Genomic DNA, 15551 nt, shown 5'->3' on the forward strand with positions numbered 1-15551 from the left:
GTGAGTGGACATACAGTCCTATGCTTTTAATTACAATAAAATGTGCCAGACATATACACGTTATTTTTTATGAAGCACTCTGTGTCTGACTTGTGGGACTAACTACCAACACCCTACTGTTCCCAACTGAGACAGGTAAGGAGACATCACCTAATGTATTTGTAACTCCTCCAGTGTCTCATACCCTGCCTCAGGTCCCTGACTGTGGACATGCTGCTCCCTCTGCCAGGAAATGCCCTTAGACTCCAGGCTCCTTTGTCTGGCATATTCTGTTTACTCTGTGCTCCTGTAGCAAATGTGACTGCCTTCATGTTACCCCTTCTGGGTGCGTCTTCCGTGATGCATCCTTGTGTTTTTGTTTTTGCTTTTTTCTCACCCAGCAGCAGAACCTGCTTCTTACATTTGAGGAATGCCCACACTGTGAATCAGAGTCTGTATCCTACTGCAGATGAAAGGCCAACTCTTCTCTTCTCTTCTTCCCATTGCTAGGGCCCAGGAACAGGAGCTAGGCGTAGTTGCAATCCACCACAGGCTAGGGCTCTGCCTTTAAACTACTAGCCAGTTTTGTGAAGCCCCCACGTCTGTTCTGCTGCTGAGTCTGCTTTGGGGCTGGTGGTGGCAGCGGGAGGCCAGTTGCAGTTTCTGGAGGTGTCAATTATAGTCATATGGGTGGCCTCCATGTTTGGTTCTTTTGCTGTCCCAGATTTTCTGTGAGACCTCTAGTGGCCTTTAATAAGTCCCTTTTGTGCTCAAATGAGCCAAAATTAGTCTCTATTGAATGAAGTTAAGAATCCTAATGATTACTTCACCTTAAAGCAATGATGTAACATTGTAACTCTTTCTATGAGACTTTGTCCCCATGTAATTGTGAGCTGGGAACATCCCATCTCATTTCTGCAACCCCAGTGCCCAACTCTGTGCAAGGTAATCCCAAGCAGATCCTTTTCAAATCATTGTTTATTCATGAATTTGCAAAGTAATTCCTAAAGTGATGAAATAGCTTCCTCTTAAAATGTAAACCCATAAAATGACAATTGACACCAGAATGTTTCCAGTGGCTGTGGAGAACTGTGGCCCATTCTGCATATCCCTCTATCCATATTTCTCGGGGAAGACAAGCCACAGGCACAGAGTTCCATAGCAGTTAATTAAATATGAGATGGTAACACACATCAGATACTTACATACTTAGCAGCTCTGCAAAAAGTTTAATGCACATGGAAAGTACGCTGTCAGGTCAGAGACCTTCGCTGTAGTGAACATTGGATATTTTTCAGAATAACCCCCGAGAAAAACCACTGAGCTGGCAGAAATGCCATCTGATCTGCATCTACCACATTCTCACCATTTTCCGTCTTACAGCCCCTCCAGACACGTCCTGAAAACACAAGTATGTACTCGGCTTTTCTGAAGTGAATTTCCGTGGAATACCAGTATGAGAGAGGCGAAGTCTGGGAGAAAATCAATCAAATAAACCAGGGTTCCCTAGACCTAGAGATGGTTGTTTAATTGGCCAAATCAGCTACCTGTTTATCAGTCTTCTTTTCATTTCGTGCTCTCCAGAGCTAGCAGTTTATATCTCTGATTTGTACACTGTCTTTGACCAGTTTTTTTTTTCTTAATGAAATCCAAAAGGGAGCTGATCAGAAAAAATTTGTAATCTTACTTGATACATTCTCCCTGAATATATAATCAAGCACTCTTATGATTGTAAAAGTATGTTACATGGATTTTAAATGCTTCTAGTAACAAATAGACAGTCACGCACTAAATTCAAATGATAAGCTAAGCTAAACAACCCTGAAATGAACAATTTTAGAGCTTGAGGGACCTTGATCTTCCTCTAGATTTATCTACTCCTTTCTTGGAGAGATTGTCTACTTATTTCAGGGATACAAATTTACAGCCTCTAGTCCTGACTTAACATGTAAGAATGAGTGTGTCTTCTCTGTGTCCCCATTTGCCCTTAAGTTAAAGATAATAACAATGCATACCCCACTGGACACCTGTGAATCAGGCACAAGGCAGGTTGGCGGGGATTAAGGTTTCCTGGGGTCACCTCCTCTTTGCGACTCGGCTCCTATTTCTACTAAGGGTGAAGAACACACACCAACCTGGACAAAATGTCTTCTGTTACACCTCAGGAAGATTATGCTTTCCCTCCATGCAGATGAATTATCACTTTTGTGGCATTGTCCCTGACTGTCTGCAACAGGGCACTTTGAACATGTCCCCCATATAGCATTTGGTGATGTTACAATCATTTGTTTACAAAGCTGACACTTAGCGTTAGATTTTTCACTTAGTGAAGGCAGAGTCCCAAATTTATTTGTCTTTAGTTATTTGAGCCCCTGCTATTTGACACATAGCAGACTTCCCATAAATACTTGTCCAAGATATGAAAGGCCTAATGCTTATGGGAGTCCTTTGAAAACCACCAAGGCCCTAAGAAAATCTAAGGGATTATGGGATTATATTCATTACTGCTGATTCAGAGAAAGGACTTGGAATGTACAACACTCACTTGAAAAATAAGATGGTCTGATTATCATTAGGCCTCTGAGCTAACAGAAAAGGCTGGCTGTTAGTCCAAAATTTAAAACTCCCTTCACAGACATCACAAAACAAAACCGATGAAAAAAATGAAAAAATTAAAAACACTTAGCTCCTGGCCCTAAACAAAAGATGGCACAGAGAAATAAATGCAACAATGACAGACCCCAGATAAAATCCTAAATCTGTGTCCTTCCTTACCTCCTGTACCACTCCAGCTGCCTGTGTGGTTCTGCAGACACCCAGGGCTGGGGGGCAGCTGCATCCCCCAGAGCTGAGACTGCTCAGTCACTGAGATAGTCATTGGGAATTCATCAGACCAGGAGATGCAAGAGGACCCGTGTCAAATGTTAATACCATGTCTCCTCTGTATCTCCAAGGACATGCAGACGGCTGGCTCACTGCAGGCCCAGGCAGTAGCTCCTCCCTGAATTCCTGGGAACATTCATGGCTGTAGAACTCCGGACAGATGAAGATGAATCTGAGCTGGCAATCTTTACCCACATAGGAGGGTTTTCCCCTGGCTTATTGCTCAAATGCACCGTGTCCAGAGCGGGCAACAGTTCACTGATGGAGGCAGCTGGGTGGCGGCAGCAAGAGGATCATGCTGTTGACAACTAACAATAGAAATTCTGGGCTTCTAGTTTATTCTCCCTTGAACACTTTTTCAGAAAAACAAAATGGAATGGGCTGTGTGGCTATTTCTTGCCTTCTTAATCCTTAGTAGACATGGCTGGCCATGGTGCTTCCCACATCGTGAGACCATTCTCTCCCACATTCTTTCTCACAGCGTTTGGTTTGGCTGACCACATGTGCCCATTTGCTGGTTGTCCTGGCATGAGTATTTATAACTTCCCCTTTCACTTTCAAAAGTGACCCAACTTGGACAATACATTATATAGTCACCCTGGTATTAGCGAGGTTGGCACTCGAGAATGGGACAGTCCCTAGTCAGGAGGAAGACGAGGGCCTGGCAGACACTCCCGGCGGTCAGGTCTTGGTTCCACCCCTAGCTGACTGGGAAACGCGGACATGGTATTCAACCCTGTTAAGCCTCAGCATCATCCTGTGACGAAGGGATCATGATAATAAGTGCACCCCTCCCCAGATTGCTGCGAGGAGGCAGGGAGGCCAGAGCTGTAGAGCAGCAGCGCGGCACCGAGGTGCGGTGATCCTGACAGTGGGGCTGTCCTTCCTGCTCCCCGCCTTCTTTCGGCCCTCCATCCTTTTCTCCACCCTTTCTTTCATTCTTTTCTGTTTTTTTTCTTTCTGAAATCATTGAATCACTTGAGCTGCCTGAAGCAGAGGGCTGCTGCTCCATGCCAGATGCCCTGAAGCAGGGAGGAGAGGGCACAGCGGTCAAAGCCATGTTTTGGAATCCTGTAGATTATATAGAGGGGTTACATCAATTTTGTTTTCTTTGTGCTGAAAGAGAAGCTCAGGCATCTTTGGTGGTTACAATGGTTCCAGTCCTGGGTTTGTCACAATTCACTGGTTTTGGTAGAAGCTGGACATGGTGACGTATGCTTCTTCCTGACTTGATCCGGAGGGAGTGAGGATGGGCTGTCCCTGGGCAGCTGGAGTCCATGTCAGGACTCCTGATTGGAAAGGAAATGGAGGGGGCAGGGTTCTATTTGTAGTTCCAGGGCCAAGCAGCAGCCCCTGGTACACATGAGGCTCATTTTTGCCACCTTCCCTGAAGCCTGGGGACTTGGAGGAGGGGAGCATAGGGTCATCACACACACTGATATCCCCAGCCTGGCACTGGGGGATTGGATCTTGTCTAAAAGTTTTTGGGGTGATGACTGCATGTTCAGATGGCCAGCTAGGGTCCTGCACACTTCTTCCAAGCCTCTGCTTTTCAGACTCCTCTAGTTGTGGTGGAAAAGTGACATGAAGAAAGCCTTCTGCTTCATCTTTAGCTTGAATGCCATCTACCCTATGAATCTGGCAGTCCAAGAAACTTTCAGGATTAAAACTTACATTCAAATTCTGCACCAAAAAAGAGAGAAGGCATTAAGAGTACATCAAAGAGATGCACCACCAAATGTTCAGTTCAGTTCAGATCTAAAGAAATTTCTGATGGGGTTTCACCAGGGAATGTCAGACAATTACCCACATGTTCCAGGTGACTTTGGCTCTGGAGGCACTGTGACATGTCAGGGTCAGTGACCACAGGCCATGTCCTCCAGCCCTGGGGAAGCACATATCTCATCTTGGTTTTCTGCCACTGGGGAGCTACAACTAGGATCTTATGAGGGACTCTAGTTACAGAATTTCACAAAAGGCCAAAGTTTGAGGTTCATCTGTCACTTATCTTGCAATATCATTCTTGGCTACTAGGAATCTTCCAACATATAATAGATGCACCACAAGCACTCACCCTTTGTGGTTTCTTGCACAGTTGTTCCAGAGTCTTCTTATGATCAGGGAGACTGGGCCACACAATAGGTTTAATTCTAAAAGGAGAGGATATTGATAGATTAAAAGAATGGTAGGGGGAGCAAGCACAATAGGTCTTTCCATCTATTCTGAGCCAGGAATCAAAAAAGCAAATTTTTAGTTGCGTCTTCCGCAACTAGGTGGGTGACTTTAGACAAGTGACTTGCTTTCTCTGAGCATCAGTGTCATATTGACCCACAGAGGGGTTGGACCAGAGACTGTTGTCAGTGATCTACTCTGTGAGCAAGACATAACAATGATACAGCTCTGGGAAAGAGCCCGGAGGAATGCAACAATGAGGCTTGGCAATGATGTAGCTGTGAAACTAAAATCTGACCACTCATCTACTCCCAAGTGAGGTGTTAGTCATCTTACTCCTTCTCTTTACTGGCAGTAACTCCTCTGCTCTGATTTTAGTGGAAATGAATAATATTTTCTAAGTTGCCCAGGGAAATTTCTTCAAGGTGGAGCTTTTCAAACTGGAGTATCATTGAATTATGTGGCCCTGGGCTAAGGGCATCATCCTAGAACATTAATAACTTGACTGGTAGATGTCTAAGACATCATTTTTGTGATTAAATAAACATGGCTTCATCATAAGCTAGAATGAATAAGTTCTACAAATTTGTGTGCTGAGAATCTAGATTTCATATACATTCTACGTTTTCCATGTATTCCTTCAGCTGCCCAGACATTCTTACTCCTTTAGGAGAATAAGCTTGTGGGTTGGGTTTATCCTATGTTCAGTTTATATATTTTCACCTCTTATGAAATTACCTGTGGAAATTCCCCGATACCTGAGGGGAGGGAGGGATGTTGGGTGCTGTGATCCCTGAAATGCCTTATTTCCCTTTGTGATTTCTTCATTGATAGATAGAGTTAGACCTCCAACTGTCTGGAATCCCATATAACCCAGTTATAAAATTGGGTTATTGATCAGTTAAAGAAATTCACCTTTTTTCCCATAACACAAAGGCCAAGGTGACCATCAGAACCACAGAGAAGAAACTCATAATGCTGATAATTAGTAAAACAGGATCCATCACCCCTGAAATGCAAAAACAGATCTTGGTTAGCAATTGTTATCATGCATTCAGGGGATTGTAGGATGCTTGGAATTTATTCAGTAACTTGGGTTCGTTTATTATTTCTTTGAAGTTGCTCCTCAGTGCATAGGATGGTACACTAGCTTTATAGGGAATTTTGGCTTCATTAAGTGGCACTGATTTGGGTGGCCAGCTCCAGAATATCTGCCACTTGACATGTAAAAGTGACCTAGCTCTAAAGATAGCAGCACTCACCTGCCAGCTCCCACCAGGAGAAAGAGGCCGAGGATGGGGATGATGAGGTAGATGCTCTTTACTTGTAGTCTCTGCCATTTCCAGCATGAGGATGGGAAGCTGGCGTGGCAGAACATTCCTCCTCATGCCCCAGAGAGAAGGTGTATGTGAGGTATGTTAGGCCCACAGGGACCTGCCAGAGCCATGTTATTTGACTATTCTGGGAAGTCCCACTTCCTAGAAACCCAGGGTATCTTCATTATTCTGGAAGAGGAAGTATGGGCGAGCCTACCAGCCTACCCATCCGCAGTTATCAAAGGTCTTCCCTTAGGTGGGCCTCAGAGAGACCAGCCAGGGGGATCCCAGTCTAAATTGGTAAACTACAGGCAGTGGGTGGGGATTTTGTCCAGAATTATGAACAGCTCCCAGAAGCACCCAGGACAGTAGAGTCCAGACAGCCTACGTCAGCTGATGAATGAATGACTAAGGCCCTGCTCCCACTTCTTCCTTCTTCCTCACAGCAGGGGCAGAGTTAGGAGGTCATCTAGTGTAAGAATGCCCTAAGGGGAGTCCTGACTTGTGGGTTCATGTCATTGCTCCAGCTTCTGCTCTCACTCACACTCTGCCACGCAGACACCGTGGTGGTGGGGGCTGTGGGCACCAGACTCTACAGTCGCTTCTTACCAGCGGGGCCTCTGGCCTGAAGCGGAGTTCTGAAGTGAAAACTCGGACTCCATTCACTCCAGAAGCCTTCAAAATAGATGGGGTTAGGAATGGAGCGCACTTTAATCTCATACATGGCATCAGGTTGTAGCTTCCTCTGTAGGAGTGTCAGCTTTGTACTGGACAAATTCACATGCTGAAGGGTAAAGAGTGCCATTACATTTTAGGATGGAAAAACTGGTGTTGCCCAGATCCCCCAAACTGTTCTAAGTTGAGTGCCTTTAGTCAAGACCCTCTTGCCCTCTTTTTTTTATTTTATTAAAATACCATTGATACACAGTCTTATGTTGTTTCAACTATACAACACAGTTCAATAGTTACCCATGTTATTGAATCCTCACCGTCTCTGTGCGGTCACTACCTATCTGCGTAGTAAGATGTTCCAGGATCATTAACTGTATTCTCTGTGCTGTCCTACTGAGTCAGGACCCTCTCTTGAGGTTCTCTCATGTTTTGTTAGAAAAAGGAGCTCTGACATATAGAAGGGTCAGTAGCAGAATTGGGGCAGAGCGTGTGAGCTCATAAACGATGCCGCAAGTGGTCAAGGATGGCAGAGGTACAATGGGTCTGAATTCAGGTGAGTTGGGCTCTCCCACTTGACAGGATATAAATCCCAACCAGGTTCTCCCTTCTTTTCCACATTTCAATCTCCTCTTTTTCTTTGACCCCTCAGGTGAAAGGAAATAGTAAAGTTAATGAACAAGAATAATTTCCCTGGAGAAAGATATCATTCTACATTGTGAATAGCAATAAAGAGACAATAGTCTCTCCAACAATGTGCATTACCCTTAAGAAAAAAACAAGCACTCTATGAATTTGATGGGTAAAAAGTAATAATCCATAGTTATTTCCACTTACAGTTATTTAATTATTAGTTTTCATATAATTATTGAATTTATATATTACTTATTTTGTGAAACTTTTCCAAGTTTCTTGCTAATTTTTCTAGTGTTATATTTGTCCTTTTTTAAATGATTTATGAGTCTTCTTTATCTATTAAGGATATTAACCATCAATCAGTTGTATGTGTGATAATTTAATCCATTTTATTTCTAATTTCTTTCAATTTTGATTATTATGTGTGCTCTCATTTATAAATCTTTATTTTTATGTATCAATCTTTTGATTTCTTATACTGCTTGATGCTTAAAATGTTCTTCTTCCCCTCAAGATTAGATAAACATTTGCCTTTTTCACCTGTTTTAGAGTTTCGCTTTTACATAATTTCCTTAAGTCATCTTTATTATTTTATATTTTTATTATATGGAGCAAGTTAGGCATTTAACTTAATTTTTTCCCAAGCAGTTAACTGGTTGTCCTGGTACCATTCATTCAAAATCCTTTCTTTCTCCACTATAGTTGCTTTTCCATGGGTGCAATTTTAAGATGAAGACTGGAAGAGCACAGGATCAAAGTAGCCATGTATTGTGTGTGTGTGTGTTTGTGTGTGTGTGTGTGTGTGTGTGTGTGTGTGGTGGGGGGACAGAAGGAGGAAGAAGGTGGCTTGGGGCAGGCATCACACCTATGTAAGTAGTATATGGCAGAGCAATGGACACAAAAAAGGCTGGTCATGGCCTGAGAAAAGAACACAGTTTGGATAACTGGGCATTTTTTTTCTCCTTGAGAAAGATAAACCATTGTCTGTTTTTGTTTGTGGGATACAAAAAGGACAGACGTTAAGCCAGTGGGTTAGAAGAACCTGAAAACCTGGGACACTCTAATTTTCCCCTAACTCCTCCCCAAAACAGATGACAGGGTCAGCCAGACCATTCCAACTTCAGTGACTCATGGGGTCTAAGTAACCCCTCAGATTATGAAGGGTGAAAATTAAATCCTTACTTCAGTGATTAGGAATTTAGGCTTAAAAAAAAGAAAAAGAATAATCTGCCTGCTCTCCTCACGTCAAGCTTCTCCCACAACTCCCCTAAACTAACCTGTGGCTGTAAGCTAGCCATGATCTTTGCCTAATCTGCTTGGGGGAGTTGTGGTGCTCTCAAATACAGGATCCCAAATAAAGAGGAGCTCAATCTATATGGTTAGTCCAGCAACCTAATTTAGAAACATTATAAAGACAATACATAGAGAAAGAAAAAACAAATCAGAGCTAGAATACGAATGGGCCAGAGAGGATCCAGGTTTTGTGTAGCCCAGAGCTTTTATATTTTGGGGGAGCTTCTTTCAGTAAAAGGTACATTTTTGAAGTCAAAATTTCTAAGTGCCCTCTCCAAGTAAATGTACCTCTGGGACAATAAAATATGTAACATTAAGAAATTTCTACTTTGTAGTTTTATATACTTATATATTTCAATATGTATATTTTATTTAACTATGTTTGCATGTACACCTTTATAAATTTCATAATGTATAAATGTAGTTGACCTACATACCATCCAGTCACTTTCATTTTTTTCCTGGCGGTAGGCTACCTCGTGCATCAATTCTTTCACATACTTCTTTTTCAAGTGTGATGTATTAAATGTCACCACAAAGTCATTTGCTCCCTCGCGGTAGACAACTCTTATGTCAAAAGGAGCCTCAGGTTTAACTGGAAAGGAAAAAAAAATGAGGTCAGACTGTAGAGCAGTCAAATACATAATTATATTTTTAAAGTTCATCTACTCTGACAATCACATTTCTTTTCTGGGTCAGTAACTGATTAAGAGCTCAAAAAACCATTTTTCTCCCTGGTTCAAAGCCTGCCTTCATTTCCCAGCCTCCCTTGCAGTGGGTGTGGCTTTGTGAGCAATGTGGGTGGAAGTGATGTGCACCACCTCCCATCCTGTCCCAGAAACCCCACACGTGTAATCCCCTGTGTGTTCCACTTCCACCACTTGCTATTGGAAGCTAAAAACAGTGGATCCATAGAATGGAGGACCCCAGAATATTGCTTGGAGGAGCACCACGCATAGGTTAGAAACACCCATTTTGGCTCTTATGTGAGCAAGAAATAAACTTACGGTGTTTGAGGTATCATTTACCTTAGGGTTTATTTTTTGCAGCAGCTAGTGCTACTTTTACAGTAAAATATGTTTCTCTTCACTTCTGGAATGCTCGAGAGCTTGTTACCCACTAGCACCAAAATAGGAATATTTAAACTTTGAGTCTCCATTATTCCAACAAAATCAGGTTATAAACTGGGAGCCTTGTCACTCCTCTCAACTACACAATAGTTGAAGGTCTACTTCCTGGTCCTAGCTTGTAGCTTCCAGAACCACACCCAGTCTCTTTTGCATTAACTCTAAACAATTCATATTTTTCCTTCTGTCTGCCTGCCTCACAAAGTTGCTGTTAGGATTGCATGCACCATATATGAAATGCTGTTGGAGGGAAATAGGTATATTCCAGGCAGGAAAAAACTCTGAGAAAGATACTGAATTCCTAGAATAGCATGTGTGTTAGGCCATCTGCCAACTGTTCACCTGCTTCTCTGTCTTGGCTTCTTAGCTGCTCTTTCACCAAAGCCTGGGAAGTTAGTTATCTAAGGATGGGACAGCCATTTTTTGCATGGCTAATCTCAAAGACAGGGGAACACATAGGTTAAAATCTAACTTAAACCTATTGTTATTGAGAAAGCATATGTTCATCAAACTTTGATTCAGTAGATTGAACTGGATTCTAAACCATCTGAACTGGCTGTTAAAATCAGTTTACCAACCTAGTTAGGTGAACTCTTGTGGTGGAATTTGGCCTATTTAGTGTAGTCAAGTGCTCACAGTGGTGACTGTCTAAGCTTCTTCTGCATTGCTCAGAGGGACTGAAAAAGAGGAAGTGGCTTCTTCTTTAGTGTTGGATGTCTCATAAAACAGGAAGCTTATTCTCTTTTACCCTTAAATGGCATTATAAAGAGGGCAGATGCCCTGGAGGGTAGCAGGAGGAAAGCAAGTGGGTGTGGATAAACAGACCAAAAGGGAATACTGTCAGCCCTTTCAGATTTGCTGGGCAGTTCCTACCCTTCATTCAGGGGGATAATTAGGATTCACATTCTCAACAAAACCTCTCACACTGAATTTCTTGCCCTATAACCATCTCCCAAGGACTCAATCATGGAGGACTTATGGGAAGAATAGAGTAATATTCACTATATACCTGTTAAGCTTCAAGTGTTTACTTGTGCCCAGTGTTTACTTATGCCAATTTCTATCAACAATCACTTAGCACAGCTACACTGATGAGGAAACTGAGTCTCGGAGGTTAGTTAAATTTAAGTTCAGTCCTCTGTAAACTGGCTTAATAGGACTTAAATCGAATTCTGTCTGCTTCTGAGGCGCTCTATTTAGCTTTTGCTTCTGTACTCTGGTACCTCACAGGTGCCCTCCAGATAAGTCTGCTGCTTGCCCAGGTGGCATCTTTGAGAAGATTAGGAAAAAGTGCTCAATTCTCAAGCAACATTTTTAAAAGCGAATGTATTCTTACATGATATGAACAATTATATAGATTAACCCTGCCAAGAAAAGTGGGAAGTCAGGAAGCTGCCCCTCCAGCCTGAGTGGGAGGTGACACTTAAAGAAGGGGAAGTGAGTGAGTGAGGGGTCAGGTAGTTGCAGAGGAACTCTGACTCTGGGGTTCAACCCTAACATCCAGTTTAAATTGAAATAAATGACAGTTCTATTAATGAAATGTCCATTAGGAATCAGAAGATGCTCCTATGAGACATACCTCCACCACCTCTCATTCTGTTTGCCCAGAAGTGCTTTCTAAGGGACTCATACTACCTCTTTCACAGGGGCCCGTACTATCAACTGAGAAAACACCCTGTCTTTTCCCCCTTGCCCTTTAGATGAGGCATGTTAGGTTTGCAGTCTGCTGGGGGTACAGAAAGTGGACCTTGAGAATACCTTCAAGGACCCGTGAGATCTGGGAAGGCAGATGGGCAGGGTGCCACCTGGAACCTATGGGTGTGTAAATGAGCGTGAAAGCATGAAAGCCCTGTGTACTGACATGGTTTCTGTAAGAAGGACCTCTTCCCTGACATTCCACTACCCTGTCAGATCCAGTACACTGTCAAATCTCTTCCCTCTCTGCCTGTTCACAGAGAAGTGAATATATATTTGCAATGTATATGGTGAACATTTAGATAGGATGTTCTTGTACAGTGTACAAACTTTATATACTTATATACAAATGGTGTACAAACTGTATGTACTTACAGTGCACCCAGCTATAAGAGTCTACTCTACAAATGAACAAAACCCAGCTTGTCTGTGTTCCATAACCAGAGGTACCCTGCTGCTTTAATTCCTGCCTCAGCACACTCACACTGGTTGTGGCCTTTGTGACTCTATGGTCAACATGTGCCACCATTCGCTTAGTGTCTCTTTTCCACTATTTCTGTGTTTTTACTAGACACATGGAGTTTCTGCTTTTACTCTTTGCTTTACCATCCTTAGTGAAACAACACTGAGACTAGACTGAGTTTCTCACCTCCTTGTCTCTAATGAGTATTGATCTCTTACCTTGAATTTTATTTTTGGGGGGTGAAGAGGGTGATGAGAATAGGGAGAGAGAGAAAGAACCATATATTCTAAAACCACCAAAAGAATGCATGTCTTCAATCACGTTGAACAATTTTTCATATATGTTTATAGTTCTACTTGTATATCTCCACAGGTAGAATAAATACAAGTAGATAGTATTCTATTGTATTGATATATCATAATCAGCTTAGACATTCTCCTATACCAGGGTTTCCCTGAGGTTTTGAAAAAACATAATTCACCTCAGGGTCATAAATCTGTAACTAATGGAAAAGAAAACATTTTGTTTCTATGTTCTCAATCTTTCTGATTATTTTGATTTATTTGACTTAACCAAATGGTGAATTGGTAATTAACATTGACCTATAGTCAGATAATTGAGTGGATTTACTAATTGATATTATAATGCACATGGATATTACATAGAACCAAAGGAAACATGCAGATGAGTTTAGCAATTCAAATTACAATTTTGTTTGAAGTCTAATTATTATAATTTTCTTGACAAAGTATAATATATATATTCTAGGACAGATCAGATTCAGGTATGCATCATTCCTCAATAATATGTCCCTTAGGAAGGTGTAATGGTAATTCCTTGTGTCGGCTTGGCTAGGCTATGGTATCTAGTTGCTTGGTCAAACACTAGTCTAAAGGTGTTTATTTTAAGATATGACTAGGCTAACATTCAAATGAGTAGACTGAGTGAAACAGATTATTCTCTGTAATGTGGTAGACCTTATCCAACAATATTTAGGCCTTAAAAGTAAAGACTGAGATTCCTTGAAGAAGAAGCAGTTCTGTCTCAAGGTTACAACAGAAACCTTGCTTGAGTTTCTAGATCTTCTGGCTTACCCTGTGAAATTTGCACTCAAGACTGCAACATCTTCTCTTACCTGAATTCCTAACCTTCTGGTTTACCCTACAGGTTTCAGACTTTCCAGCCTTCACAATCATGTGAACCAATTCCTTAAAATAAATCTCTTTCATACAGATTGATGATAGCTAGATAGATATAGATATAGGATGTAGATATAGAAACAGGTACAGCTATTATCTAGATATAACTATACAGATATAGAAATAGATACCTATACCTATTTCCTATATCTATATCATCTCCCACTGTTTCTGTTTCCTCTCAAGAACTCTGACTACTATAGAAGGCATATTTATTTTTTAAAATAACTTGGTAAGCTAACTAAGCTCCTCAGAATATTGTAGATATATGGGGAGAAGACTACAAGGAATTCAGGAGAAGGTAAGGTGAGGAAGGACAGGACATATATGGTTTGATGACAGAGGCCTAGCTCCAGTTAGATATTTCATATGGATTGACTCTTCTTGTAGTCTGTAGGTACTAATCACCACCTTTCACAGCTGAGTTTGAAGACTTTCACAATAAGAATTAGCAGCATGAGCTTCAAAACTTTAATTTCTTTAAAAAATTCCTTTCATTAGAGAATTTGCTATTCTATATTGCAAAGAGTTTTCATGTTTATTTACTTTTAACATACAAAGAGTACAGACACACTCAATGCCTTCAGATATCCCCCAAATGGCAACTATACCCACATATATAATTTCTTACCTATCTTGACTATGTTAACTTTTCTGCAATTTATGTTCTTTCCTTTAAACTTCACACATATATTGCTGTCTCCAATCAGTTCAAATATCTTTGTCTTGATGAAGTATACCTCTTGCAGTTTACTAAAATTCAGGCAGTCTATGTCCAAAAGGGAATCACTATGAAACAAAAAGGGAATCTGTCTTAATTCAAGCAGGAGTTTCTGGATACAATGGAATATACAATGGAATAGTGTATATATGTTTTGGTTTTGTGACTTCAACTCTGTCCATAAATATGGGAGTGGGTAGGTGCATGTTCAAGAGAGAGAAAGAGAGAAACCATTAAAATAATGTGACTCTTTGCTGCTATTACATTCAGTTCGGTGATGATTTGCTTGGGCATTAGATGCAATCAAACCTGAAATTGTCAAAACACATTGATGAAAAAGTGGAAAATTCCTGTTTTTAAATAATTAATCATTGAAAAACAAATGCATTGCTTAGGTGAGAAAGTAATTGCTTTTTTAAGGTCTAGCAGGTACAAATTGAAGAAATAAAGCCTGTAAAGAGACACTGATCAAAAAGGTTAAGGGAAATAATGAAATAATCTAAAAGATTATATATATAAAGTCATACATAGTTGATGGCTACTTTAGGGATTTCATAGGTAATTTTGACTTTGCTTTACTTTTACCTCATCAACAGACTTTAAAATCACCCCTTCTCACCATGCAATAGCCAAACATGCAATAACAGTGTTCTAGGAATTGAATTTTGTCAGTTCTGTAACTTTTTCTTCCCAACTAAGATTAGGCTTTCAGGAAATTGAGTAAGAGAGAATGTTGCCTACTTACTGTGTAACTAACATAAAAATCTCCAAGTTATACTCTTTTTTATAAAAAATACAAGTTTTGTTCCAGTAATGGCAGAATAACTTATATCACATTAAGTTTTCAATATTCAATTATTAAATACTTTAGACAAGATATTGTTGAAAATCCTATTTAAAAGCATTGGAAAGGAACCAAAAGCAGGCAGAAGGTAAGGGGAACTTCATTCTTTAAAAAAGAGTGAATGAGATCCTTGTCTCATTGTTACTGTTTTGTCTGATGGCACGCCTCAGATCACATCATGGTAGGCATCTAGAATCTAACAGAAATCCCATTTTATTTTCTTGAGAAGTTAGAGACAGAATTTTGGACTGCCTGAGTGGCTGAATATTTTAACGGGGGAAAGCCTAAAAATAAGGAAGCTAGAGATGGAAGACCCAAATCCTACATGAAGTCCTCTCATATCATTATTTGTCCCCTTAATTGTGCCGTTATGGAAGAGACACCAAGGAAACCACTGGATGGCAATAGCTAGAAGGCTCTAGAAAGAACTAGGCAGAGATTTTAGGTGCTGCCTCCAAAGGAGAGAGAATTTGAAGATTAACCCAGCCCATTTAACTGATTTACAGAGCTAAAATTAACACTGCTAATGGAAGTTAACATAATCCACAAAACCT

At 40.9% G+C, this 15551-nt stretch overlaps 1 protein-coding gene across 4 annotated transcripts in view; it reads right to left on the reverse strand.

Annotated features, from left to right (window-relative positions):
- Positions 1–1180: 1180 nt before the first annotated feature.
- The window catches only part of IL7R (interleukin 7 receptor), a 32032-nt gene continuing 17661 nt past the window's right edge, over positions 1181–15551 (reverse strand). For all 4 annotated transcript variants that reach the window (XM_017675824.3, XM_017675822.3, XM_017675820.3 and 1 more), the window contains exons 3-8: positions 14064–14221; positions 9386–9543; positions 6960–7134; positions 5950–6043; positions 4937–5012; positions 1181–4545 (exon numbers count right to left, since the gene is read on the reverse strand). In XM_017675824.3, the coding sequence (XP_017531313.3) occupies positions 4042–4545; positions 4937–5012; positions 5950–6043; positions 6960–7134; positions 9386–9543; positions 14064–14221 (1165 nt within the window). In that variant the 3' untranslated portion in view covers positions 1181–4041. The remainder of the gene's footprint in view (positions 4546–4936; positions 5013–5949; positions 6044–6959; positions 7135–9385; positions 9544–14063; positions 14222–15551) is intronic.

The sequence above is a fragment of the Manis javanica genome, chromosome 1 (assembly GCF_040802235.1).
Source record: "Manis javanica isolate MJ-LG chromosome 1, MJ_LKY, whole genome shotgun sequence".
NCBI classification, from domain to species: domain Eukaryota; kingdom Metazoa; phylum Chordata; class Mammalia; order Pholidota; family Manidae; genus Manis; species Manis javanica.